This window comes from Ranitomeya imitator, chromosome 1, assembly GCF_032444005.1.
Source record: "Ranitomeya imitator isolate aRanImi1 chromosome 1, aRanImi1.pri, whole genome shotgun sequence".
NCBI classification, from domain to species: domain Eukaryota; kingdom Metazoa; phylum Chordata; class Amphibia; order Anura; family Dendrobatidae; genus Ranitomeya; species Ranitomeya imitator.
Genome location: NC_091282.1, coordinates 364,082,423 through 364,110,003, shown reverse-complemented (window position 1 = coordinate 364,110,003; position 27,581 = coordinate 364,082,423). Strand labels below are relative to the sequence as shown.

The window sequence follows — 27,581 nt, the reverse complement described above, 5'->3', positions numbered from 1 at the left end:
AACCCTGCTCCCAATGATGACGACGACGGACGAATATGACCCTTCTCCAAGGATTCCTTTATATAACTCCGCATAGCGGTGTGCTCTGGCACAGATAAATTAAACAGACGGCCCTTAGGAAACTTACTACCAGGAATTAAATCAATAGCACAGTCGCAATCCCTATGAGGAGGTAGGGCACCAGATTTGGGCTCTTCAAATACATCCCGGTAATCTGATAAAAACTCAGAGACTTCAGAAGGAGTGGAAGGTGAAATTGAGAGCAATGGAACATCACCATGTACCCCCTGACAACCCCAGCTGGACACAGACATAGATTTCCAATCCAACACTGGATTATGGACCTGTAGCCATGGCAACTCCAAAACGACCACATCATGCAGATTATGCAACACCAAAAAGCGAATATCCTCCTGATGTGCAGGAGCCATGCACATGGTCAAGTGAGTCCAGTACTGAGGCTTATTCTTGGCCAAAGGCATAGCATCAATTCCTCTCAATGGAATAGGATACTGCAAGGGCTCCAAGAAAAAGCCACAGCGCCTGGCAATCTCCAAGTCCATCAAATTCAGGGCAGCGCCTGAATCCACAAATGCCATTACAGAGTAGTACGACAGAGAGCAAATCAGAGTAATGGACAAAAGAAATTTAGACTGTACCGTACCAATGGTGGCAGACCTAGTGAACCGCTTAGTGCGCTTAGGACAATCGGAGATAGCATGAGTGCATTCACCACAGTAAAAACACAGCCCATTCCGACGTCTGTGTTCTTGCCGTTCAGCTCTGGTCAAAGTCCTATCACACTGCATAGGCTCAGGCCCACGCTCAGAGAATACCGCCAGATGGTGCACAGCTTTGCGCTCACGCATGCGCCGATCGATCTGAATGGCCAAAGACAGACTCATTCAGACCAGCAGGCGTGGGAAATCCCACCATGGCATCCTTAAGGGCTTCAGAAAGACCCTTTGTGAAAATTGCCACCAGGGCACATTCATTCCACTGAGTAAGCACCGATTACTTTCTAAACTTCTGACAGTACACCTCTGCTTCATCCTGACCCTGACACAAAGCCAGCAAGATTTTCTCTGCCTGATCCACTGAATTTGGTTCATCATAAAGCAATCCAAGCGCCAGAAAAAACGCATCAACATCACGCAATGCCGGATCTCCTGGCGCAAGGGAAAATGCCCAGTCTTGAGGGTCACCACGCAACAAAGAAATAATGATTTTTACCTATTGAACGGGGTCACCAGAGGAGCGGGGTTTCAAAGCTAGAAACAGTTTACAATTATTTTTGAAATTCAAGAACCTAGATCTATCCCCAGAAAATAAGTCAGGAATAGGAATTTTAGGCTCTAACATAGGATTCTGAACCACAAAATCTTGAATGTTTTGTACCCTTGCAGAGAGATGATCCATACAAGAGGACAGACCTTGAATGTCCATATCTACACCTGTGTCCTGAACCACCCAAAGGTCTAGGGGAAAAGAAAGACAAAACACAGAGCAAAGAAAAAAAAATGGTCTCAGAAGTTCTCTTATCCCTCTATTGAGATGCATTAATACTTTGGGCCAGCTGTACTGTTATGACCTGGTGGTTAGGAGCACCCGGAATGACCTTATAGTTAAACCTCATACAGGACGAGCTCTGGGATGTGGGAGCTCTGCTGACCGCAAGCCATAATCCTATCACACACACTAAAAATAGCCGTGGAGCGCTTCTGACCAGACCTAGGCACCTCGTCACAGCCTAAGAACTATCTAGCCCTAGAGATAGAAAATAAAGCCTACCTTGCCTCAGAGAAATTTCCCAAAGGTAAAGGAAGCCCCCCACATATATTGACTGTGAGTAAAGATGAAAGTCACAAACGCAGAAATGAAACAGGTTTCAGCAAAGGGAGGCCAGACTTACTAAATAGACAGAGGATAGGAAAGGTAACTTTGCGATCAGCACAAAAACCTACAAAAGACCACACAGAGTGTGCAAAAAAGACCTCCGCACCGACTCACGGTGTGGAGGGGCCACTCTGCATCCCAGAGCTTCCAGCTAGCAAGACAATATCATGAAAACCAGCTGGACAAGAAAACAATGAACAAATAATGACTATCAGGAACTTAGCTTCAGCAGGAGAAAGCAGGTCACCAGAGAGATCCAGGAGCGAACTGAACCAATGCAAAAACATTGACAGCTGGCATGGAGTAACGATCTGAGAGGAGTTAAATAGAGCAGTCAACCAAAGGATAAGCCATGTCACCTGTGCAAGGAACCTCAGAAGCAGCAGCTTCACTCACAGCCACCAGAGGGAGCCCATAGGCAGAACTCGCCGAAGTACCATTCACGACCACAAGAGGGAGTTCGACAACAGAATTCACAACAGGTTAGGGCTAGAGTTAGGGTTAGGGCTAGGGTTAGGGTTAGGGCTATAGTTAGGGTTAGGGCTAAGGTTAGGGTTAGGGCTAGGGTTAGGGCTAGGGTTAGGGTTAGGGTTAGGGCTAGGGTTAGGGCTAGAGTTAGGGTTAGGGCTATGGTTAGGGCTAGGGTTAGGGTTAGGGCTAGGGTTAGGGCTAGGGTTAGAGTTGGGGCTAGAGTTAAGGCTACAGTTAGGGTTGGGGCTAAAGTTAGGGTTAGGTTTTGGAATACATTTACGGTTGGGAATAGGGTTGGGATTAGGGTTAGGGGTGTGTCTGGGTTAGAGGTGTGGTTAGGGTTACCGTTGGGATTAGGGTTAGGGGTGTGTTTGGATTAGGATTTCAGTTATAATTGGGGGGTTTCCACTGTTTAGGCACATCAGGAGCTCTTCAAACGCGGGGGTCTAGTTTCCAATATGGGGTCACTTGTGGGGGGTTTCTACTGTTTAGGTACATTAGGGACTCTGCAAACGCAATGTGACGCCTCCAGACCATTCCATCTAAGTCTGCATTCCAAATGACGCTCCTTCCCTTCCGAGCCCTCCCATGCGCCCAAACTATGGTTCCCCCCACATATCGGGTATCAGCGTACTCAGGACAAATTGGCAACAACTTTTGGGGTCCAATTTCTCCTGTTACCCTTGGGAAAATACAAAACTGCGGGCTAAAAAATAATTTTGGGGGGAATTGATTTTTTTTTTATTTTCACGGCTCTGCGTTACTGTATAAACTGTAGTGAAACACTTGGGGGCTCAAATTTCTCACAACACATCTAGATAAGTTCCTTGGGGGGTATAGTTTCCAATATGGGGTCACTTGTGGGGGGTTTCTACTGTTTAGGTACATTAGGGGCTCTGCAAACGCAATGTGATGCCTGCAGACCAATCCATCTAAGTCTGCATTCCAAATGATGCTCCTTCCCTTCCGAGCTCTGCCATGCACTCAAACGGTCGTTCCCCCCCACATATTGGGTATCAGCGTACTCAGGACAAATTGGACAACAATTTTTAGCATCCAATTTCTCCTGTTACCCTTGGAAAAATACAAAACTGGGGGCTAAAATATAATTTTTGTGGAAAAAAATGTTTGTTTTATTTTTAAGGCTCTGCATTATAAACTTCTGTGAAGCCCTTGGTGGGTCAAAGTGCTCACCACACATCTAGATAAGTTCCTTGGGGGGTCTACTTTTTAAAATGGTGTCACTTGTGGGGGGTTTCAATGTTTAGGCACATCAGTGGCTCTCCAAACGTAACATGGCCTCCCATCTTAATTCCAGTCAATTTTGCATTGAAAAGTCAAATGGCGCTCATTCGCTTCCGAGCTCTGTCATGCGCCCAAACAGTGTTTTACCCCCACATATGGGGTATAGGCATACTAAGGACAAAATGTACAACAACATTGGGGGTCCATTTTCTCCTTTTACCCTTGGTAAAATAAAACAAATTGGAGCTGAAGTAAATTTTTTGTGAAAAAAAAGTTAAATGTTCATTTTTATTTAAACATTCCAAAAATTCCTGTGAAACACCTGAAGGGTTAATAAACTTCTTGAATGTGGTTTTGAGCACCTTGAGGGGTGCAGTTTTTAGAATGGTGTCACACTTGGGTATTTTCTATCATATAGACCCCTCAAAATAACTTCAAATGAGATGTGGTCCCTAAAAAACAATGGTGTTGTAAAAATGAGAAATTGCTGGTCAATTTTTAACAATTATAACTCTCTAACAAAAAAAAATTTTGGTTCCAAAATTGTGCTGATGTAAAATAGACATGTGGGAAATGTTACTTATTAAGTTTTTCTTGTGACAAAGCTCTGTGATTTAATTGCATAAAAATTCAAAGTTGGAAAATTGCGAAATTTTCATAATTTTCGCCAAATTTCCGTTTTTTTCACAAATAAATGCAGGTAATGTCAAAGAAATTTTACCACTGTCATGAAATACAATATGTCTTGAGAAAACAATGTCAGAATCACTTGGATCCGTTGAAGCGTTCCAGAGTTATAACCTCATAAAGGGACAGTGGTCAGAATTGTAAAAAATGGCCTGGTCATTAACGTGCAAACCACCCTTGTGGGTAAAGGGGTTAATATTTGGGCCTACTTACTGTGCCTGCCACTCATTACAGTTGTCCTCCACTGAAAAAAGAAATGCCACCTGTTTAGTCCTGTTACCAATTTTGAACTGCATTTAGCCTACTTTATTATTTGGGCCTATATCTGTGTTTCCTCCTCATCCTGCCCATTGCCCAGCCACTGCTAGATAAGTCTGCTGGTACATTGACCCAGACCACTACATTCCCCTTGCACTCTACACAGCCAGAATCTGACCCTGCTGAAAGTAAGGTTCCCTTTCCCGCATACTATATCACCTTACACGGGGACAAAGTGGAAGGCACAGATGAAAGTGCAGGTTCCTTCATCAGGTGGGGGGCATACTCGTTGGCGACGTCACTGGCACAGGGCCCCTCATAGTATGCAAAAGTGTCTCTGCCAGTGGGAGGCACCAACCGTTGTCAAACACACTGCCGTACTATGAGGGGCCCTGTGCCAGTGCCAGCGAGTGGACCCCCCTGCTTGCTCAGGATCACAGCACTTGCAAAGTTGAAATACTTACCTCTCCCTGCTCCTCCGCCGTGACTTATTCCGCGTTTCCTGGGCCCATGAAAATCTTGAGCCAGCCCTACCCCCCACAACTTTAGCCAATGACCCCCAGTTTTCAATGCCTAACTATTATTATAAAGTAAATTAAGATTGACAAGCTTAAGTAATAAGAATTGATGTTTTTGGCATTTAAATGGGCACTGTAGAGGTTTTCCTGGCCTCCACTCACTGCCGACTTTGATTCCCCATTGACTTGCATTGGGTTTCGTGTTTCAGTCAGTCCCCGACTTTTCGCAATAGTCGACTGATTTCACCCGACCTGACTTTTGACAAAGTCGGGTTTCGCGAAACCTGACTCGATCCGCAAAAAGTAAAAGTCGCTCAACTCTAGTGGCTGGCCAATACACTACGTGGGCTGTGCAATATACCACGTGGACATGCATATTCTAGAACACCCGATGCGTTAGAATCGGGCCACCATCTAGTATTCTATAATAATCCTTAATATTTGGTCTTTGCAGAGTGTTTAATTTAAATTTTCATATATTTTATATTTTCACATCTTTATAATTAATAAACTGTTCTATTGTTTATATGTTTAGTCATTAGCAGCATGCGTTCACATATATATTTATATTTATGCATCATTGTTTCACCATCATACATCTTATGGTCTCACATCACATTATCAAAATCTCTTTTCCGTTATTTAATTACTTTTTGTCATGGTTTCACCCTTTATTATTTATTGTGCATGCTACACTTTTCACTTAACATGCCCGAGGTTTCAGGGCATAGAGCTGCACTCTCACGCTCTGCCATTCACCTTGTACTCTCACCATGTCTGATTTATGATCCGCTTCACACAGGCTATGCTTTCACGGTCAGGAAACGTTCAGGATTTGCCATGGATTAGACTCTGCGTACAGCCACAGCGTCCAATCCGCAGTGTGCAGATGTTACAGCATCGTGGAGGGGATTTTATGAAATCCCGTCTCCACTATGCGGCAGGGCCGCATCCGGCGGCCCTGCGTAACCGGACATGCGGCACGTCTTTCCAGACTGCAGCATGGCTATTTATCTTGCAGAGATGCTCCGACTCTGCAAAATAAATAACACAGTCTATCTGTAGGATGCGGTGATTCCGGATGTGTTTAATAAACACATCCGGATTCACCGCGCGTACAACAGGGGGCGGCGCTTTGGGTGATGCAAGGTATCCACTGCGTCCAAAGCACAGAGCTTCCAGACTGTGGATACATACCCTTACCTGGAACTCTTATGATCCCGGACATACTTGTCATTCCAACATGGAATGCACACCGCCGTCACTTCCACCCACGTGATGTGCTTCTTGGAGACGCATCCTGTGGGCTGGATGTGACGTTGGTTATATCATGCATGGCATATCTAATAACCGGCTTCAGCTGTTTGCAATCGACTCCTCTAATATAAACACATGATTGGCTCCCCCTGCTTTAAATATTCCTCTGAACACTCTTCCTTCATCCCCTTGTCAAAGCTCAGGTGAAATGCATCAGGCAGCTGCAGGTTGTATGCGAGATCCACATTACTGGTTTTTGCATCAAGATGTGATTTCTAACCAAATTAAAATGAATACCTCTAATTTTAGTTGTGCATCATCTTTTTAGGTTGTATAATATTCCAGTGGATTCACAACACCTGTATTATTCTTTATGAGTATATCCTAATAGCACATAAACAAGCCACAAATGTTATAATTGCAAGAAAATAACAGCACAGGGAATTTGTTTCCTGTGGGTATAAAACATACAAATCCCCAAGTAGACCTCCTTGATACACATAAGAAAAACACAGTGAAAGGCAACAATATTGATTGTGGTGAATTTCTTGCTACTCTCTATATATTCTCGCTTGTTTGCATATTTTTTTTTTCATTTCAGCATCAATATTTCTAGCGATCAATGCATGTGTTGCTTAAAAGAGTATACAACAATGCACATAACAAATATGACATTTTTACTGGAATGTAAGGATTTAACTGCAGAAAAATATTCTTTATGAAAACACCGTATACAGGATTAACCTGTAATGGTAAGTATAGCGGGAAGAAGCTATGTCTGTCATCCTAAAGATTATTTTTTACCTTTTTTGAACAAGTCCTAGACTAAATTATTAATCATGAACACTTTATCTTTATATGATATAAATTGCCCTTTAGTTATTTCAGTAAATGAAGCCAACAGAATACCCAAGGGCTCATATTCACATGCGAGAAACTCGGATGAGTCTCGCATGTCAATACCCGGCACTGCACCCGGCACTCAGGAGCAGAGCGTGTGGCTGCATGTATTGCTACATGGCCGCATGCTCCGATCCGAGTGCCGGGTGCAGTGCCGGATATTGACGTGCGAGACTCATCCGCACGTTGATCAGCAACCAGTTGTTGAAAATACAGCTTCCAACATATCCTGACAGCAAGTGGATATCAAGAAATGCTGGTTAGGTATGCAACTATTATAGATACATTGGTGGTAATCGCACTCAGACCCTGCAGGCTAAGGGTTCCAAAAGGTCCCTTTGGCTTATATGAAAAACTATTGCTATTAAAGGCCTGCGATAGTTGGCGGCCCTGTTGGAGATATTGCATTGTGTTCTTGATCTTCAAGTGACAACACTGATGCTGGTAGTTGTACAGTAGTTTAACAGCAGTCGGAGTGCTAAAGATTGCTTTAGCGAAGGAAATGAGGATGTCGAGTCCATATGGGTCGAAATTCATGGAGGGAAAAATGGTAACAAAATTCTCATTGGGGTCTGTTACAAACCCCCAAATATAACAGAAACCATGGAAAGTCTACTTCTAAAGCAGATAGATGAAGCTGCAACCCATAATGAGGTCCTGGTTATGGGGGACTTTAACTACCCGGATATTAACTGGGAAACAGAAACCTGTGAAACCCATAAAGGCAACAGGTTTCTGCTAATAACCAAGAAAAATTATCTTTCACAATTGGTGCAGAATCCAACCAGAGGAGCAGCACTTTTAGACCTAATACTATCTAATAGACCTGACAGAATAACAAATCTGCAGGTGGTCGGGCATCTAGGAAATAGCGACCACAATATTGTACAGTTTCACCTGTCTTTCACTAGGGGGACTTGTCAGGGAGTCACAAAAACACTGAACTTTAGGAAGGCAAAGTTTGACCAGCTTAGAGATGCCCTTAATCTGGTAGACTGGGACAATATCCTCAGAAATAAGAATACAGATAATAAATGGGAAATGTTTAAGAACATCCTAAATAGGCAGTGTAAGCGGTTTATACCTTGTGGGAATAAAAGGACTAGAAATAGGAAAAACCCAATGTGGCTAAACAAAGAAGTAAGACAGGCAATTAACAGTAAAAAGAAAGCATTTGCACTACTAAAGCAGGATGGCACCATTGAAGCTCTAAAAAACTATAGGGAGAAAAATACTTTATCTAAAAAACTAATTAAAGCTGCCAAAAAGGAAACAGAGAAGCACATTGCTAAGGAGAGTAAAACTAATCCCAAACTGTTCTTCAACTATATCAATAGTAAAAGAATAAAAACTGAAAATGTAGGCCCCTTAAAAAATAGTGAGGAAAGAATGGTTGTAGATGACGAGGAAAAAGCTAACATATTAAACACCTTCTTCTCCACGGTATTCACGGTGGAAAATGAAATGCTAGGTGAAATCCCAAGAAACAATGAAAACCCTATATTAAGGGTCACCAATCTAACCCAAGAAGAGGTGCGAAACCGGCTAAATAAGATTAAAATAGATAAATCTCCGGGTCCGGATGGCATACACCCACGAGTACTAAGAGAACTAAGTAATGTAATAGATAAACCATTATTTCTTACTTTTAGGGACTCTATAGCGACAGGGTCTGTTCCGCAGGATTGGCGCATAGTAAATGTGGTGCCAATATTCAAAAAGGGCTCTAAAAGTGAACCTGGAAATTATAGGCCAGTAAGTCTAACCTCTATTGTTGGTAAAATATTTGAAGGGTTTCTGAGGGATGTTATTCTGGATTATCTCAATGAGAATAACTGTTTAACTCCATATCAGCATGGGTTTATGAGAAATCGCTCCTGTCAAACCAATCTAATCAGTTTTTATGAAGAGGTAAGCTATAGGCTGGACCACGGTGAGTCATTGGACGTGGTATATCTCGATTTTTCCAAAGCGTTTGATACCGTGCCGCACAAGAGGTTGGTACACAAAATGAGAATGCTTGGTCTGGGGGAAAATGTGTGTAAATGGGTTAGTAACTGGCTTAGTGATAGAAAGCAGAGGGTGGTTATAAATGGTATAGTCTCTAACTGGGTTGCTGTGACCAGTGGGGTACCGCAGGGGTCAGTATTGGGACCTGTTCTCTTCAACATATTCATTAATGATCTGGTAGAAGGTTTACACAGTAAAATATCGATATTTGCAGATGATACAAAACTATGTAAAGCAGTTAATACAAGAGAAGATAGTATTCTGCTACAGATGGATCTGGATAAGTTGGAAACTTGGGCTGAAAGGTGGCAGATGAGGTTTAACAATGATAAATGTAAGGTTATACACATGGGAAGAAGGACTCAATATCACCATTACACACTGAATGGGAAACCACTGGGTAAATCTGACAGGGAGAAGGACTTGGGGATCCTAGTTAATGATAAACTTACCTGGAGCAGCCAGTGCCAGGCAGCAGCTGCCAAGGCAAACAGGATCATGGGGTGCATTAAAAGAGGTCTGGATACACATGATGAGAGCATTATACTGCCTCTGTACAAATCCCTAGTTAGACCGCACATGGAGTACTGTGTCCAGTTTTGGGCACCGGTGCTCAGGAAGGATATAATGGAACTAGAGAGAGTACAAAGGAGGGCAACAAAATTAATAAAGGGGATGGGAGAACTACAATACCCAGATAGATTAGCGAAATTAGGATTATTTAGTCTAGAAAAAAGACGACTGAGGGGCGATCTAATAACCATGTATAAGTATATAAGGGGACAATACAAATATCTCGCTGAGGATCTGTTTATACCAAGGAAGGTGACGGGCACAAGGGGGCATTCTTTGCGTCTGGAGGAGAGAAGGTTTTTCCACCAACATAGAAGAGGATTCTTTACTGTTAGGGCAGTGAGAATCTGGAATTGCTTGCCTGAGGAGGTGGTGATGGCGAACTCAGTCGAGCGGTTCAAGAGAGGCCTTGATGTCTTCCTGGAGCAGAACAATATTGTATCATACAATTAGGTTCTGTAGAAGGACGTAGATCTGGGGATTTATTATGATGGAATATAGGCTGAACTGGATGGACAAATGTCTTTTTTCGGCCTTACTAACTATGTTACTATGTTACTATGTATTGCTTACTTTTACGCTAGGACATAATCAACAACTTTAAACACCTGACTATAGAATACTAGAGTGGCTACTCACACAAACTAAATATGTCTTAATATATGTATATTGGTTCTGTGGATATTTCAGAAAGATTGAGAAGCACAAGTATAGATCATGGTTCCCACCTCCCTCAAAGCATCAGAAAATCAGATGGGGGCTCTACTGGATCTCAGTATTTCATGAATAATCAATTTTTTTTTAATTTTTAGATAAAAAAAGACATGAGCTATTTGAACTATTCCTCAGTGAAAGAGTTTGTCCTCATTGGTCTCCCACACTCTGCAGTTATGAAAACTCCACTTTTCTTGTTTTTTTCTGCTATATACTTGTGTACTCTTCTGGGGAATGTACTCCTAATTACTGTTATAAAAGGTGATTCTCGCCTCCACACACCTATGTACCTCTTTCTTCTTAATTAGAGTTGAGCGACCTTGACCTTTTTAGAGTCGAGCCGGGTTTTGCGAAACCCGACTATGTCCAAAGTCGGGTCGAGTGAAATCGGCCGATTATGACGTAAAGTCGGGATCGACCGAAACACGAAACCCAATGCAAGTCAATGGGGCAGCATAGTCGGCAGTGAGTGGGGGCCAGGAAAACACCTAGAGTGCCCATTTTAATGTCAAAACCATCCATTCTTCTTAATGAAGCTTGTCAAGCGTAATTTACCTTAAAATAATTGGAAGGCATTTGAAATTGGGGGTCATTTGGCTAAAGTTGTGGGGGGTAGGGCTGGTTCAAGTAATTAGTGGGCCCAGTAAATCTGGACCACGTCACGGCAGTGGAGCAGGGAGAGGTAAGTATTTCAACTTTGCAAGTGCTGTGATCCTGAGCAAGCAGGGGGGGCCCACTCGTTGGCATTGGCACTGGCACAGGGCCCCTCAAAGTACAGCGGTGTGTTTGCACGGCGGGGGCGCCTCCCACCGGCAGCAACACTTTTGCGTACTATGAGAGGCCCTGTGCCAGTGACGTCGCCAACTAGTATTCCTCCCCCCACCTGATGAAGGAACCTGCACTTTCATCTGCACCTTCCTCTTTGTCCCCGTGTAAGGTGGTATGGTATGCGGGAAGAGCAACCTGACTTTCAGCAGGGTCACAATGTTGTTGTGTAGCGTGCACGGGGAATGTTGCGTTATGGGTCAATGTACCAGCAGACTCATCTATCACTGGCTGGGCAATGGGCACGATGAAGTGGAAACACAGATATAGGCCCAAAGAATAAAGTGGGCTAAATGCAGTTCAAAATTGGTAACACAGGAATAACCAGGGGGCATTGCAGTGGAGGACAACTGGAATGAGAGGCTGACACAGAGAGTAGGGCCAAATCAGTAAGTAGTCGAAATGCAGTTCAAAATTGGCAACCGTAGTAAACAGGCGGCACAGCTTTGTTCAGTGGAGGAGAACAGCAAGGAGTGGCAGACACCGATAGTAGGCCCCAACCCAACTAGTAGGCCAAATGCAGTCTAACATTAACAACTACTTAACGAGAGGCTGAAAATGGAATTTCAGGACAGGAAACCAGGAGAACAGCAAGGAGTGGCAGACACCGATAGTAGGCCCCAAACCAACTAGTACGCCAAATGCAGTTGTTCCATTTAACCACAATTTAATGAGAGCCTGAAGATAGAAGCTCAGGAAAGGCAACCTGGGGAACACCTTGGAGTGTAACACACCATCTCTCTCCACCCCATACCCATTTTGTAGGCCTAATGCTGTGTACTTTTCTACAACTACTAAACGAGAGTCGGAAGACCGAAGCAATGGCAAGGAAACCTGGGGAACACCTTGGAGTGTAACACACCATCTCTCTCCACCCGATACCCATTTTGTAGGCCTAATGCAGTGTAGTTTTCTACAACTACTAAACGAGAGTCGGAAGATCGAAGCAATGGCGAGGAAACCTGGAGAACACCTTGGAGTGTAACACACCATCTCTCTCCACCCCATTCCCCATTTTTTAGGCCTAATGCAGCCTACTTTCCGACACCTACTAAACGAGAGCATGAAGATCGAAGCTCAGGAAAGGCAACCTGGGGAACACCTTGGAGTGTAACAACAACCTCTCTCTACACCACGGAAGGGCTGATTCTTAGGAAGGAAGGCTGTTGTAAATAAGCATTGCGCGTCCGAGGGTGATTATATTCTTATTCGGTATCTACTCACCCTCGGACGCGCCATGCTTCTTGATTTGTAATTAATGTTTATTTGCAATGTGCTTTTGACTTACTCAATTATTTTTTTAATTATTGATTTTATTAAATTAATAGTTTAACATCTTATTGGAAATAATTTAAAGGAGACGCGACAGGACAACACTCGGTGGATGCCATATCTGTGTTAACAACTCCAAAAAACTTTCAGTTAACTTCTTGCAGGAGAAAGAAATTGTAGCTGTTGGACCTTTGTAGTACAGTTCCAGATATTTGTTGTGTGTTTGTTTTGATTGTTAAAATGTCTGCATTTGAGATCTCAACACGATCTTATTTTTTATAATCAAATTAATTTTTTAAATATTTTATTAGGTTGGTTCAAGGGGTACACGGGCCGCAGTAGACAGGTCAGTGGAGGCCTAGTGGAAGGAGGGACCGCAGATGCGCCACTGTTTCACCCATACACAATTAGTAGGCCTAATGCAGCGTAGTTTCCAACAGCTACTAAACGAGAGCCGGAAGATCGAAGCTCAGGAAAGGCAACCTGGGGAACACCTTGGAGTGTAACAACAACCTCTCTCTACACCACGGAAGGGCTGATTCTTAGGAAGGAAGGCTGTTGTAAATAAGCATTGCGCGTCCGAGGGTGATTATATTCTTATTCGGTATCTACTCACCCTCGGACGCGCCATGCTTCTTGATTTGTAATTAATGTTTATTTGCAATGTGCTTTTGACTTACTCAATTATTTTTTTAATTATTGATTTTATTAAATTAATAGTTTAACATCTTATTGGAAATAATTTAAAGGAGACGCGACAGGACAACACTCGGTGGATGCCATATCTGTGTTAACAACTCCAAAAAACTTTCAGTTAACTTCTTGCAGGAGAAAGAAATTGTAGCTGTTGGACCTTTGTAGTACAGTTCCAGATATTTGTTGTGTGTTTGTTTTGATTGTTAAAATGTCTGCATTTGAGATCTCAACACGATCTTATTTTTTATAATCAAATTAATTTTTTAAATATTTTATTAGGTTGGTTCAAGGGGTACACGGGCCGCAGTAGACAGGTCAGTGGAGGCCTAGTGGAAGGAGGGACCGCAGATGCGCCACTGTTTCACCCATACACAATTAGTAGGCCTAATGCAGCGTAGTTTCCAACAGCTACTAAACGAGAGCCGGAAGATCGAAGCTCAGGAAAGGCAACCTGGGGAACACCTTGGAGTGTAACAACAACCTCTCTCTACACCACGGAAGGGCTGATTCTTAGGAAGGAAGGCTGTTGTAAATAAGCATTGCGCGTCCGAGGGTGATTATATTCTTATTCGGTATCTACTCACCCTCGGACGCGCCATGCTTCTTGATTTGTAATTAATGTTTATTTGCAATGTGCTTTTGACTTACTCAATTATTTTTTTAATTATTGATTTTATTAAATTAATAGTTTAACATCTTATTGGAAATAATTTAAAGGAGACGCGACAGGACAACACTCGGTGGATGCCATATCTGTGTTAACAACTCCAAAAAACTTTCAGTTAACTTCTTGCAGGAGAAAGAAATTGTAGCTGTTGGACCTTTGTAGTACAGTTCCAGATATTTGTTGTGTGTTTGTTTTGATTGTAAAAATGTCTGCATTTGAGATCTCAACACGATCTTATTTTTTATAATCAAATTAATTTTTTAAATATTTTATTAGGTTGGTTCAAGGGGTACACGGGCCGCAGTAGACAGGTCAGTGGAGGCCTAGTGGAAGGAGGGACCGCAGATGCGCCACTGTTTCACCCATACACAATTAGTAGGCCTAATGCAGCGTAGTTTCCAACAGCTACTAAACGAGAGCCGGAAGATCGAAGCTCAGGAAAGGCAACCTGGGGAACACCTTGGAGTGTAACAACAACCTCTCTCTACACCACGGAAGGGCTGATTCTTAGGAAGGAAGGCTGTTGTAAATAAGCATTGCGCGTCCGAGGGTGATTATATTCTTATTCGGTATCTACTCACCCTCGGACGCGCCATGCTTCTTGATTTGTAATTAATGTTTATTTGCAATGTGCTTTTGACTTACTCAATTATTTTTTTAATTATTGATTTTATTAAATTAATAGTTTAACATCTTATTGGAAATAATTTAAAGGAGACGCGACAGGACAACACTCGGTGGATGCCATATCTGTGTTAACAACTCCAAAAAACTTTCAGTTAACTTCTTGCAGGAGAAAGAAATTGTAGCTGTTGGACCTTTGTAGTACAGTTCCAGATATTTGTTGTATGTTTGTTTTGATTGTTAAAATGTTTTTCCTTTGAGATCTCAACACGATCTTATTTTTTATAATCAAATTCATTTTTTAAATATTTTATTAGGTTGGTTCAAGGGGTACACGGGCCGCAGTAGACAGGTCAGTGGAGGCCTAGTGGAAGGAGGGACCGCAGATGCGCCACTGTTTCACCCATACACAATTAGTAGGCCTAATGCAGCGTAGTTTCCAACAGCTACTAAACGAGAGCCGGAAGATCGAAGCTCAGGAAAGGCAACCTGGGGAACACCTTGGAGTGTAACAACAACCTCTCTCTACACCACGGAAGGGCTGATTCTTAGGAAGGAAGGCTGTTGTAAATAAGCATTGCGCGTCCGAGGGTGATTATATTCTTATTCGGTATCTACTCACCCTCGGACGCGCCATGCTTCTTGATTTGTAATTAATGTTTATTTGCAATGTGCTTTTGACTTACTCAATTATTTTTTTAATTATTGATTTTATTAAATTAATAGTTTAACATCTTATTGGAAATAATTTAAAGGAGACGCGACAGGACAACACTCGGTGGATGCCATATCTGTGTTAACAACTCCAAAAAACTTTCAGTTAACTTCTTGCAGGAGAAAGAAATTGTAGCTGTTGGACCTTTGTAGTACAGTTCCAGATATTTGTTGTGTGTTTGTTTTGATTGTTAAAATGTCTGCATTTGAGATCTCAACACGATCTTATTTTTTATAATCAAATTAATTTTTTAAATATTTTATTAGGTTGGTTCAAGGGGTACACGGGCCGCAGTAGACAGGTCAGTGGAGGCCTAGTGGAAGGAGTGACCGCAGACAGGCATCGAAGGCCTAAAATAATCACACATGGCTGTAGGCAATTTTAAATTGGTTCCAGGGGTACACGGGCAGCAGTGGTGTGGTCAGTGGAGGCCTAGTGGAAGGAGTGACCACAGACAGGCATCGAAGGCCTAAAATATTAACACATGGCTGTAGGCAATTTTAAATTGGTTCCAGGGGTACTTGGGCAGCAGTGCCCTGGTCAGTGTAGTAGTAGTTGAAAGAATGGACCGCAGACAGGCATCGAAGGCCTAAAATAAAAAAATTGGGCTGGCTGTAGGCAATTTTAAATTGGTTCCAGGGGTACACGGGCAGCAGTGGTGTGGTCAGTGGAGGCCTAGTGGAAGGAGTGACCGCAGACAGGCATCGAAGGCCTAAAATAATAACACATGACTGTAGGCAATTTTAAATTGGTTCCAGGGTTACACGGGCAGCAGTGGTGTGGTCAGTGGAGGCCTAGTGGAAGGAGTGACCGCAGACAGGCATCGAAGGCCTAAAATAATCACACATGGCTGTAGGCAATTTTAAATTGGTTCCAGGGGTACACGGGCAGCAGTGGTGTGGTCAGTGGAGGCCTAGTGGAAGGAGTGACCACAGACAGGCATCGAAGGCCTAAAATATTAACACATGGCTGTAGGCAATTTTAAATTGGTTCCAGGGGTACTTGGGCAGCAGTGCCCTGGTCAGTGTAGTAGTAGTTGAAAGAATGGACCGCAGACAGGCATCGAAGGCCTAAAATAAAAAAATTGGGCTGGCTGTAGGCAATTTTAAATTGGTTCCAGGGGTACACGGGCAGCAGTGGTGTGGTCAGTGGAGGCCTAGTGGAAGGAGTGACCGCAGACAGGCATCGAAGGCCTAAAATAATCACACATGGCTGTAGGCAATTTTAAATTGGTTCCAGGGGTACACGGGCAGCAGTGGTGTGGTCAGTGGAGGCCTAGTGGAAGGAGTGACCACAGACAGGCATCGAAGGCCTAAAATATTAACACATGGCTGTAGGCAATTTTAAATTGGTTCCAGGGGTACTTGGGCAGCAGTGCCCTGGTCAGTGTAGTAGTAGTTGAAAGAATGGACCGCAGACAGGCATCGAAGGCCTAAAATAAAAAAATTGGGCTGGCTGTAGGCAATTTTAAATTGGTTCCAGGGGTACACGGGCAGCAGTGGTGTGGTCAGTGGAGGCCTAGTGGAAGGAGTGACCGCAGACAGGCATCGAAGGCCTAAAATAATCACACATGGCTGTAGGCAATTTTAAATTGGTTCCAGGGGTACACGGGCAGCAGTGGTGTGGTCAGTGGAGGCCTAGTGGAAGGAGTGACCGCAGACAGGCATCGAAGGCCTAAAATAATAACACATGGCTGTAGGCAATTTTAAATTGGTTCCAGGGTTACACGGGCAGCAGTGGTGTGGTCAGTGGAGGCCTAGTGGAAGGAGTGACCGCAGACAGGCATCGAAGGCCTAAAATAATCACACATGGCTGTAGGCAATTTTAAATTGGTTCCAGGGGTACACGGGCAGCAGTGGTGTGGTCAGTGGAGGCCTAGTGGAAGGAGTGACCACAGACAGGCATCGAAGGCCTAAAATATTAACACATGGCTGTAGGCAATTTTAAATTGGTTCCAGGGGTACACGGGCAGCAGTGGTCTGGTCAGTGGAAGTCTAGTGGAAGGAGTGACCGCAGACAGGCTTCGAAGGCCTAACATAACAAAAATGTCAAAACAATGGTATTGTCAGTGCCAGGCATTGAAGGATGTCAGCGCCTAGACTACACATTGGTGAAGCTGTGAGAGATAATTTTGCTAGTGGTAGAGCACTGTTTGAGCTGGGGGGGGGGGAACTGGCTTGTGGCCGGCGGTACAGGCACAGGGCCCCTCATATTACAACGGTGAGTCTGACGTTGGGTGCGCACCACCACCGCCAGAGACACTTTATTGTACTATGAGGGACCCAGTGGCAGTGCCGTCGACCAAAAGCGGCCACACCCACCTCTTCAGACAAACAGCACTCTCAAGGGTCCAAGCACAAAGTGGCGATAGCACGACCCCGTGTGGGGAGTTTGGCCATTTCGTGAGGTGGAAACATGTCGTATGCTGGACAATCAGGTGAAGAAAATTACGAGATTGGAAAAGTCATTCAGAATAGTCCACAGGCAAGACCTTTTCATAGGAAAGCTAGGTGTCAGCCGGGCAGGGTGGGGCAAAAGATTTTGAAATCCAGTTGTGGTTCATTTTAATGAAGGTTAGATCATCTACATTTTGGGTAGCCAGACGAGTCCTTTTTTCTGTTAGTATTGAACCTGCAGCACTGAATACTCTTTCTGATAGGACACTAGCTGCCGGGCAAGCAAGCTCCTGCAATGCATATTCTGCCAATTCTGGCCAGGTGTCTAATTTGGATGCCCAGTAATCAAATGGGAATGACGGTTGAGGGAGAACGTCGATAAGGGATGAAAAATAGTTTGTAACCATACTGGACAAATGTTGTCTCCTGTCACTTTGAATTGATGCTGCAGTACCTGTCCTGTCTGCGGTCATAGAAAAATCACTCCACAACCTGGTCAGAAAACCCCTCTGGCCAACGCCACTTCTGATTTCTGCCCCTCTAACACCTCTGGTCTGCTGGCCCCTGGAGCTCGTGTGAGAACGATCACGGGCGCTGTGTGCAGGGAATGCCAGAAGCAAACGGTCAACAAGTGTTGATTGTTTTGTTGCTAATATTAGTTCCAAGTTCTCATGTGGCATAATATTTTGCAATTTGCCTTTATAGCGAGGATCAAGGAGGCAGGCCAACCAGTAATCGTCATCGTTCATCATTTTTGTAATGCGTGTGTCCCTTTTGAGGATACGCAAGGCATAATCCGCCATGTGGGCCAAAGTTCCCATTGTCAAATCTGCGGTTGTGCTTGGTTGAGGGGCAGTTGCAGGCAAATCTACGTCACTTGTGTCCCTCAAAAAACCAGAACCCGGCCTTGCCACGCCACCAATTTCCCGTGCCCCCGGGAAAGCTTCCTCATTAAAAATATACTCATCCCCATCATCCTCCTCATCCTCCACCTCCTCTTCGCCCGGTACCTCGTCATGTACACTGCCCTGACCAGACAATCGCTGACTGTCATCAAGGCTTTCCTCTTCCTCTGGTGCAGACGCCTGATCCTTTATGTGCGTCAAACTTTGCATCAGCAGACGCATTAGGGGGATGCTCATGCTTATTATGGCGTTGTCTGCACTAACCAGCCGTGTGCATTCCTCAAAACACTGAAGGACTTGACACATGTCTTGAATCTTCGACCACTGCACACCTGACAACTCCATGTCTGGCATCCTACTGCCTGCCCGTGTATGTGTATCCTCCCACAAAAACATAACAGCCCGCCTCTGTTCGCACAGTCTCTGAAGCATGTGCAGTGTTGAGTTCCACCTTGTTGCAACGTCTATGATTAGGCGATGCTGGGGAAGGTTCAAAGAACGCTGATAGGTCTGCATACGGCTGGAGTGTACAGGCGAACGGCGGATATGTGCGCAAAGTCCACGCACTTTGAGGAGCAGGTCGGATAACCCCGGATAACTTTTCAGAAAGCACTGCACCACCAGGTTTAAGGTGTGAGCCAGGCAAGGAATGTGTTTCAGTTGGGAAAGGGAGATGGCAGCCATGAAATTCCTTCCGTTATCACTCACTACCTTGCCTGCCTCAAGATCTACAGTGCCCAGCCACGACTGCGTTTCTTGCTGCAAGAACTCGGACAGAACTTCCGCGGTGTGTCTATTGTCGCCCAAACACTTCATAGCCAATACAGCCTGCTGACGTATGCCAGTAGCTGCCCCATAATAGGAGACCTGGTGTGCAACAGTGGCAGGTGCGGATGGAGTGTTTGTGCGACTGCGGTCTGTGGACGAGCTCTTGCTTCTGCAGGAGGACGAGGAGGAGGAGGAGGAGGAGGGGGTGCGAACGGCTACAGACAACTGTTTACTAGACCGTGGGCTAGGCAGAACTGTCCCAAACTTGCTGTCCCCTGTGGACCCTGAATCCACCACATTTACCCAGTGTGCCGTGATGGACACGTAACGTCCCTGGCCATGCCTACTGGTCCATGCATCTGTTGTCAGGTGCACCTTTGTGCTCACAGATTGCCTGAGTGCATGGACGATGCGCTCTTTAACATGCTGGTGGAGGGCTGGGATGGCTTTTCTGGAAAAAAAGTGTCGACTGGGTAGCTCGTAGCGTGGTACAGCGTAGTCCATCAGGTCTTTGAAAGCTTCGCTTTCAACTAACCGGTAGGGCATCATCTCTAACGAGATTAGTCTAGCTATGTGGGCGTTCAAACCCTGTGTACGCGGATGCGAGGCTAAGTACTTCCTTTTTCTAACCATAGTCTCATGTAGGGTGAGCTGGACTGGAGAGATGGAGATCGTGGAACTAGCGGGAGTGCCGGTGGACATGGCAGACTGAGAGACGGTGGGAGATGGTATTGTTGCCGCCGGTGCCCTAGATGCAGTGTTTCCTACTACGAAACTGGTGATTCCCTGACCCTGACTGCTTTGGCCTGGCAAAGATACCTGCACAGATACAGCAGGTGGTGCGCTAAATGGTGGTCCTACACTGCCGGAAGGGATGTTGCGTTGATGACTAGCTTCATTGGCCGAGGGTGCAACAACCTTAAGGGACGTTTGGTAGTTAGTCCAAGCTTTCAAATGCATGGTGGTTAAATGTCTATGCATGCAACTAGTATTGAGACTTTTCAGATTCTGACCTCTGCTTAAGGAAGTAGAACATTTTTGACAGATGACTTTGCGCTGATCAATTGGATGTTGTTTAAAAAAATGCCAGACTGCACTCTTTCTAGCATCGGATACCTTTTCAGGCATTGCAGACTGAGCTTTAACCGGATGGCCACGCTGTCCTCCACCAGGTTTTGGCTTTGCCACGCGTTTTGGGCAAGATACGGGCCCGGCAGATGGAACCTGTGGCGATGTTGATGCCTGCTGCGGCCCCTCCTCCTCCTCTGCTTCAGAACTGCTGCCGCCTGCACCCTGTTCCCCCAATGGCTGCCAATCGGGGTCAAGAACTGGGTCATCTAATAACTCTTCTTGTACCTCCTGCGCAACTTCGTCTGTGTCACCGTGTCGTTCGGTGGTATAGCGTTCGTGATGGGGCAACATAGTCTCATCAGGGTCTGATTCTTGATCAGCACCCTGCGAGGGCAATGTTGTGGTCTGAGTCAAAGGACCAGCATAGTAGTCTGGCTGTGGCTGTGCGTCAGTGCACTCCATGTCAGATTCAATTTGTAATGGGCATGGACTGTTAACTGCTTCACTTTCTAAGCCAGGGACGGTATGTGTAAAGAGCTCCATGGAGTAACCCGTTGTGTCGCCTGCTGCATTCTTCTCTGTTGTTGTTTTTGCTGAAGAGGACAAGGAAGTGACTTGTCCCTGACCGTGAACATCCACTAACGACGCGCTGCTTTTACTTTTACCAGTTTCACGAGAGGAGGCAAAAGAGCTAGAGGCTGAGTCAGCAAGATAAGCCAAAACTTGCTCTTGCTGCTCCGGCTTTAAAAGCGGTTTTCCTAATCCCAGAAAAGGGAGCGTTCGAGGCCTTGTGTAGCCGGACGACGAACCTGGCTCCACAGCTCCAGACTTAGGTGCAATATTTTTTTCCCCACGACCACCTGATGCTCCACCACTACCACTACCCTCATTACCAGCTGACAATGAACGCCCCCGGCCACGACCTCTTCCACTAGACTTCCTCATTGTTTTAAAAACGTAACCAAACTAACGTTATTTGTTGCAGTCACACAACTTACACGGTGAGCTATAACTTCAGTATGATTTAGCTACCCCTTTACAGGTTGGTGAGACCACCGCGAAAATCAGGCACAATGTTACACACTCTTTTTTTGGTGGCTGCAAATTAGAGAGATGCCCCACACGCAGGACTGTCACTGAAGCACAAATGTTAATATTAATGTCACACTATTATTTGTTTTTTATTTTTATTTTTTTCAGGAACACTTTAGAAACCCCCCCAAAAAAAAAAAATTGATTTTTGCAGGGAGAATTTAGAAAACAAATGTAACAAACTATATGCTTTCTATGGGCCACTGAGTGAGAGATGACGCACACAGGAATCAGGAGTGGCACACAAGCCCAGAGGCCAATATTTTTCTACCAATGATTGATGGAGTTATTTTCTCTGGTAGATTTTGGAACCCAAATCAAGGAAAAAAAATATAGGCTTTCTATGGACCACAATTGGAGAGAGAGAGAGAGAGAGAGAGAGAGAGAGATGGCACACCCAGGAGTCAAGACTGGCACACAAGCAGAAAGGCCAATATTAATCTCCCACTGTTTTTTTTTTTTTTTTTTTTTTTTCAGGGAGACTTTAGAAAAAAAAAAAATAAAAAAAATATGATTTTATCAGGAAGAATTTAGAAACCAAATAAAATAAAATGATTTTTTCAGGGAGAATTTAGAAAACAAATAAAACCAAAAATAGGCGTTCTATGGCCCACTGACTGAGAGATGACGCACACAGGAATCAGGAGTGGCACACAAGCCCAGAGGCCAATATTTTTCTACCAATGATTGATGGAGTTATTTTCTCTGGTAGATTTTGGAACCCAAATCAAGGAAAAAAAATATAGGCTTTCTATGGACCACAATTGGAGAGAGAGAGAGAGAGAGAGAGAGAGAGATGGCACACCCAGGAGTCAAGACTGGCACACAAGCAGAAAGGCCAATATTAATCTCCCACTGTTTTTTTTTTTTTTTTTTTTTTTTCAGGGAGACTTTAGAAAAAAAAATAATAAAAAAATATGATTTTATCAGGAAGAATTTAGAAACCAAATAAAATAAAATGATTTTTTCAGGGAGAATTTAGAAAACAAATAAAACCAAAAATAGGCGTTCTATGGCCCACTGACTAAGAGATGACGCACACAGGAATCAGGAGTGGCACACAAGCCCAGAGGCCAATATTTTTCTACCAATGATTGATGGAGTTATTTTCTCTGGTAGATTTTGGAACCCAAATCAAGGAAAAAAAATATAGGCTTTCTATGGACCACAATTGGAGAGAGAGAGAGAGAGAGAGAGAGAGAGAGATGGCACACCCAGGAGTCAAGACTGGCACACAAGCAGAAAGGCCAATATTAATCTCCCACTGTTTTTTTTTTTTTTTTTTTTTTTTTCAGGGAGACTTTAGAAAAAAAAATAATAAAAAAAATATGATTTTATCAGGAAGAATTTAGAAACCAAATAAAATAAAATGATTTTTTCAGGGAGAATTTAGAAAACAAATAAAACCAAAAATAGGCGTTCTATGGCCCACTGACTGAGAGATGACGCACACAGGAATCAGGAGTGGCACACAAGCCCAGAGGCCAATATTTTTCTACCAATGATTGATGGAGTTATTTTCTCTGGTAGATTTTGGAACCCAAATCAAGGAAAAAAAATATAGGCTTTCTATGGACCACAATTGGAGAGAGAGAGAGAGAGAGAGAGAGAGAGAGAGAGATGGCACACCCAGGAGTCAAGACTGGCACACAAGCAGAAAGGCCAATATTAATCTCCCACTGTTTTTTTTTTTTTTTTTTTTTTTTCAGGGAGACTTTAGAAAAAAAAATAATAAAAAAAATATGATTTTATCAGGAAGAATTTAGAAACCAAATAAAATAAAATGATTTTTTCAGGGAGAATTTAGAAAACAAATAAAACCAAAAATAGGCGTTCTATGGCCCACTGACTAAGAGAGAGAGAGAGAGATGGAACGCTTAGTACTGGCACACAAGCCCAAAGGGCAATATTAATCTCCCTTTTTTTTTCCAGGGAGAATTTCTAAAACCCCCCCCCAAAAAAAAAATAGGCTTTCTATGGCCCACTATTTGTGAGAGAGATGGGACGCTCAGGACTGGCACAGATGGCACGCTCAGGACTGGCACAGAAGCCCAGAGGCCAATATTAATCTCCCTTTTTTTCTGGGAGAATTTATAAAACCAAAAAAATATTTAAATAGGCTTTCTATGGCCCACTATTTGTGAGAGAGATGGCACGCTCAGGACTGGCACAGATGGCACGCTCACAACTGGCACACAAGCCCAGAGGCCAATATTAATCTCCCTTTTTTCAGGGAAAATTTATAAAACCAAAAAAAAAATTAAATAGGCTTTCTATGGCCCACTATTTGTGAGAGAGATGGCACGCTCAGGACTGGCACAGATGGCACGCTCACAACTGGCACACAAGCCCAGAGGCCAATATTAATCTCCCTTTTTTCAGGGAAAATTTATAAAACCAAAAAAAAAATTAAATAGGCTTTCTATGGCCCACTATTTGTGAGAGAGATGGCACGCTCAGGACTGGCACAGATGGCACGCTCACAACTGGCACACAAGCCCAGAGGCCAATATTAATCTCCCTTTTTTCAGGGAAAATTTATAAAACCAAAAAAAAAATTAAATAGGCTTTCTATGGCCCACTATTTGTGAGAGAGATGGGACGCTCAGGACTGGCACAGATGGCACGCTCAGGACTGGCACAGAAGCCCAGAGGCCAATATTAATCTCCCTTTTTTTCAGGGAGAATTTATAAAACCCAAAAAAAAATAAAATAGGCTTTCTATGGCCCACTATTTGTGAGAGAGATGGCACACTCAGGACTGGCACACAAGCCCAAAGGCCAATATTAATCTCCCACTGTATTTTTATCAGGGAGAATTTATACACCCCACAAAAAAAAATACAGAAAAATGAAAAGGCTTTCTATGGCCCACTATGTGAGAGAGATGGCACACACAGGGATGGCACTCTAGCAGAAATGCCAAATTGCCAATCTTAATCTCCCACCAAAAAAAAAAAAAAAAAAAAAACAGGGAATGTCCTACAATTACTATCTCCCTGCCTGCAGTAATCTCAGCCAGGTATGGCAGGCAGCTACTATCTCCCTGCCTGCAGTAATCTCAGCCAGGTATGGCAGGCAGCAATAAGGAGTGGACTGATGCACAAATGAAATAAAAAGTGTGGACAAACAAAAAAGATAGCTGTGCAGAAAGGAAGGAACAAGAGGATTTGTGCTTTGAAAAAAGCAGTTGGTTTGCACAGCGGCGTACACACAGCAATGCAGCTATCAGGGAGCCTTCTAGGGCAGCCCAATGAGCTACAGCGCTGAGGGAAAAAAAAAAAAAAAAAAACTTCCACTGTCCCTGCACACCGAGGGTGGTGTTGGACAGTGCAAATCGCTGCAGCACAAGCGGTTTTGTGGTTAATGGACCCTGCCTAACGCTATCCCTGCTTCTGACAAAGCGGCAGCAACCTCTCCCTAAGCTCAGATCAGCAGCAGTAAGATGGCGGTCGGCGGGAACGCCTCTTTATAGCCCCTGTGACGTTGCAGACAGCAAGCCAATCACTGCAATGCCCTTCTCTAAGATGGTGGGGACCAGGACCTATGTCATCACGCTGCCCACACTCTGCGTTTACCTTCATTGGCTGAGAAATGGCGCTTTTCGCGTCATTGAAACGCGACTTTGGCGCGAAAGTCGCGTACCGCATGGCCGACCCCGCACAGGGGTCGGATCGGGTTTCATGAAACCCCGACTTAGCCAAAAGTCGGCGACTTTTGAAAATGTTCGACCCGTTTCGCTCAACCCTATTCTTAATCTCTCTTTTTTAGACATCTGGTTGTCCACAGTCACATTGCCCAAAATGTTGACAAACTTTGTACAAGAAGAAACAATCATCTCTTTCCAAGGATGCGTTTGTCAGTTGTATTTCTTCCACTTTTTTGGAAGCACAGAGTGTTTTCTTTACACTGTCATGGCATACGATCGTTTTTTGGCCATTTGTCGGCCATTACATTATCCTAACTTCATGAACTTGAAGCTCTGCAAACAGTTTTCTGCTGGGATTTGGATTACTGGATGTCTTCACTCCATGATACATACTACATTAACTTTCCGTCTCCCCTTTTGTGGGCCCAATAGGATTGACTACTTTTTTTGTGATGTAATCCCTTTGCTAAATCTAGCATGTGCAGACACCACTCTGAACAGAGCAATAATAATAACTAATATTGGAGCTGTTGCCTTAATTTGCTTCATCTTGATTTTAATATCATATGCCAATATAGTAATATCAATCATGAACATAAAAAGTTCTGAAGGCAGACGTAAAACGTTCTCCACATGCGCATCACACATGATTTCTGTGTTTTTCTTCTATGGACCTCCTGTCTTCATTTATTTGAGTCCCAACTCTATGGACTTTGTGATGGAAGAATCTATAGCTGTGTTCTATACTCTTGTAACCCCAATGTTAAATCCCATCATTTACTCTTTGAGAAATAATGATGTGAAGACATCTCTAAATAAAATGTGGTCACAAGCTAGATGAATAATTCTTGTCAACGGTGATTGTATCACCATTTAATCCATACTTTACACTTTCCAAGTGTTCTGTAACCAAATAACCCTAAGGGTATGAGCACAAGTTGCGGATTTTGCTGTGGATCCGCAGCAGACTGGCCACTGTGGATTCGCAGCAGTTTTCCCTGAGGTTACAGTACCATGTACACCTATTGAAAACAAAATCTGCAGTGCACATGCTGCGGAAAAAAAAGCGAGGAAACATAGCGTTGTTTGTTCCGCAGCATGTCAATTCTTTGTGTGCTTTCCACGGAGATTTACACCTACTCCATAATAGGAATCTGCAGGAGTAAAACCGTAGGTGGAATCCACAAAAAAATTACGGTAAATCCACGGTAATTCTGCAGGTAATCCGCAGTGCGGTTTACCTGCGGATTTACCAAAATCAGTCCCGAAAAATCCGCACCACTTTCCGCAACATATGCACGTGGCCTAAAAAATACTGCTTGATTTGCTATTGCGCAATATCAGTAATATATGCCATGGCATGACATGTTTGTTAATGATCTAACTTTACTCTGTATTCCCACTTATAAATAAATTGGAAGAATTGATGACTTTTTATTAGTATTACTATACACCAGAAATCCAGGAAACGCAGCACATTTCCTTTTAATTATGGTTTGGGGTCCTGGCAGCCAGATCTCCGTTGAGTAGGATGTGATGGCATGTGTTGTATGCAATTGCTTAACAAAAAAAGACCTACCTTAGAATGATTTTACAGGATTTTTTGCAGTATGCTTGAATTACAAGTCCTACTCCAAAAATAAGCCCTAGTTACAGTACATTCAAAATCAACATTAGACAGGAGGTGGGATAATTAGGAATTTTCCCAGGGATCCCACTCCCCAGCATTTCTATTCCAAAGTTAAGACTGCTTAAGAACTTTTGGTGACATCACGTTCTTGTGACTATGATGTCACCAAAGATCCTATAAAGTCTAGTCCACACTTTAGAAAATTAGTGTTTCTTATACCTGTTAGGAGCTGTTCAGGAATAAGCACACTAAGCCCTTAGTACTTTTCTGCCTATTTTTATCAGTCTACCAAGTTGAAGAAGGCAGGGAGTAGGGCACGTGGTCATGGGCGTGGAGCAGGGAGAGGACGTGGGGATTCTGTGCCTGCTGCGGGCACCAGTGATTAGGATTGAGCGAAACGGGTCATTCATTTTCATAAGTCGCCGACTTTTGGCAAAGTCGGGTTTCATGAAACCCGACCCGATCCCTGTGTGGGGGTCGGCCATGCGGTGCGCGACTTTTGCGCCAAAGTCGCGTTTCAATGACACGAAAAGCGCCATTTCTCAGCCAATGAAGGTGGACGCAGAGTGTGGGCAGCGTGATGACATAGGTCCGGGTCCCCACCATCTTACAGAAGGTCATTGCAGTGATTGGCTTGCTGTCTGCAGCGTCACAGGGGCTATATGTTACTGCTGCTGATCTGAGCATAGGGAGAGGTTGCTGCCGCTTCGTCAGAAGCATGGATAGCGTTAGGCAGGGTACA

At 43.9% G+C, this 27,581-nt stretch overlaps 1 protein-coding gene and 1 long non-coding RNA gene across 2 annotated transcripts in view; one reads left to right on the top strand and one right to left on the bottom strand.

Annotated features, from left to right (window-relative positions):
- LOC138657795 (uncharacterized) overlaps positions 1 to 27,581 on the bottom strand; it is an 85,466-nt gene that overhangs the window by 23,072 nt on the left and 34,813 nt on the right. The window lies entirely within an intron of this gene.
- LOC138672897 (olfactory receptor 10G7-like) lies at positions 7,057 to 26,050 on the top strand. Its single transcript, XM_069761339.1, has 3 exons — positions 7,057 to 7,084; positions 10,628 to 10,826; positions 25,311 to 26,050. The coding sequence occupies exons 1-3, from the start codon at positions 7,082 to 7,084 to the stop codon at positions 26,048 to 26,050; spliced, it is 942 nt and encodes a 313-aa protein (XP_069617440.1). The 5' UTR covers positions 7,057 to 7,081.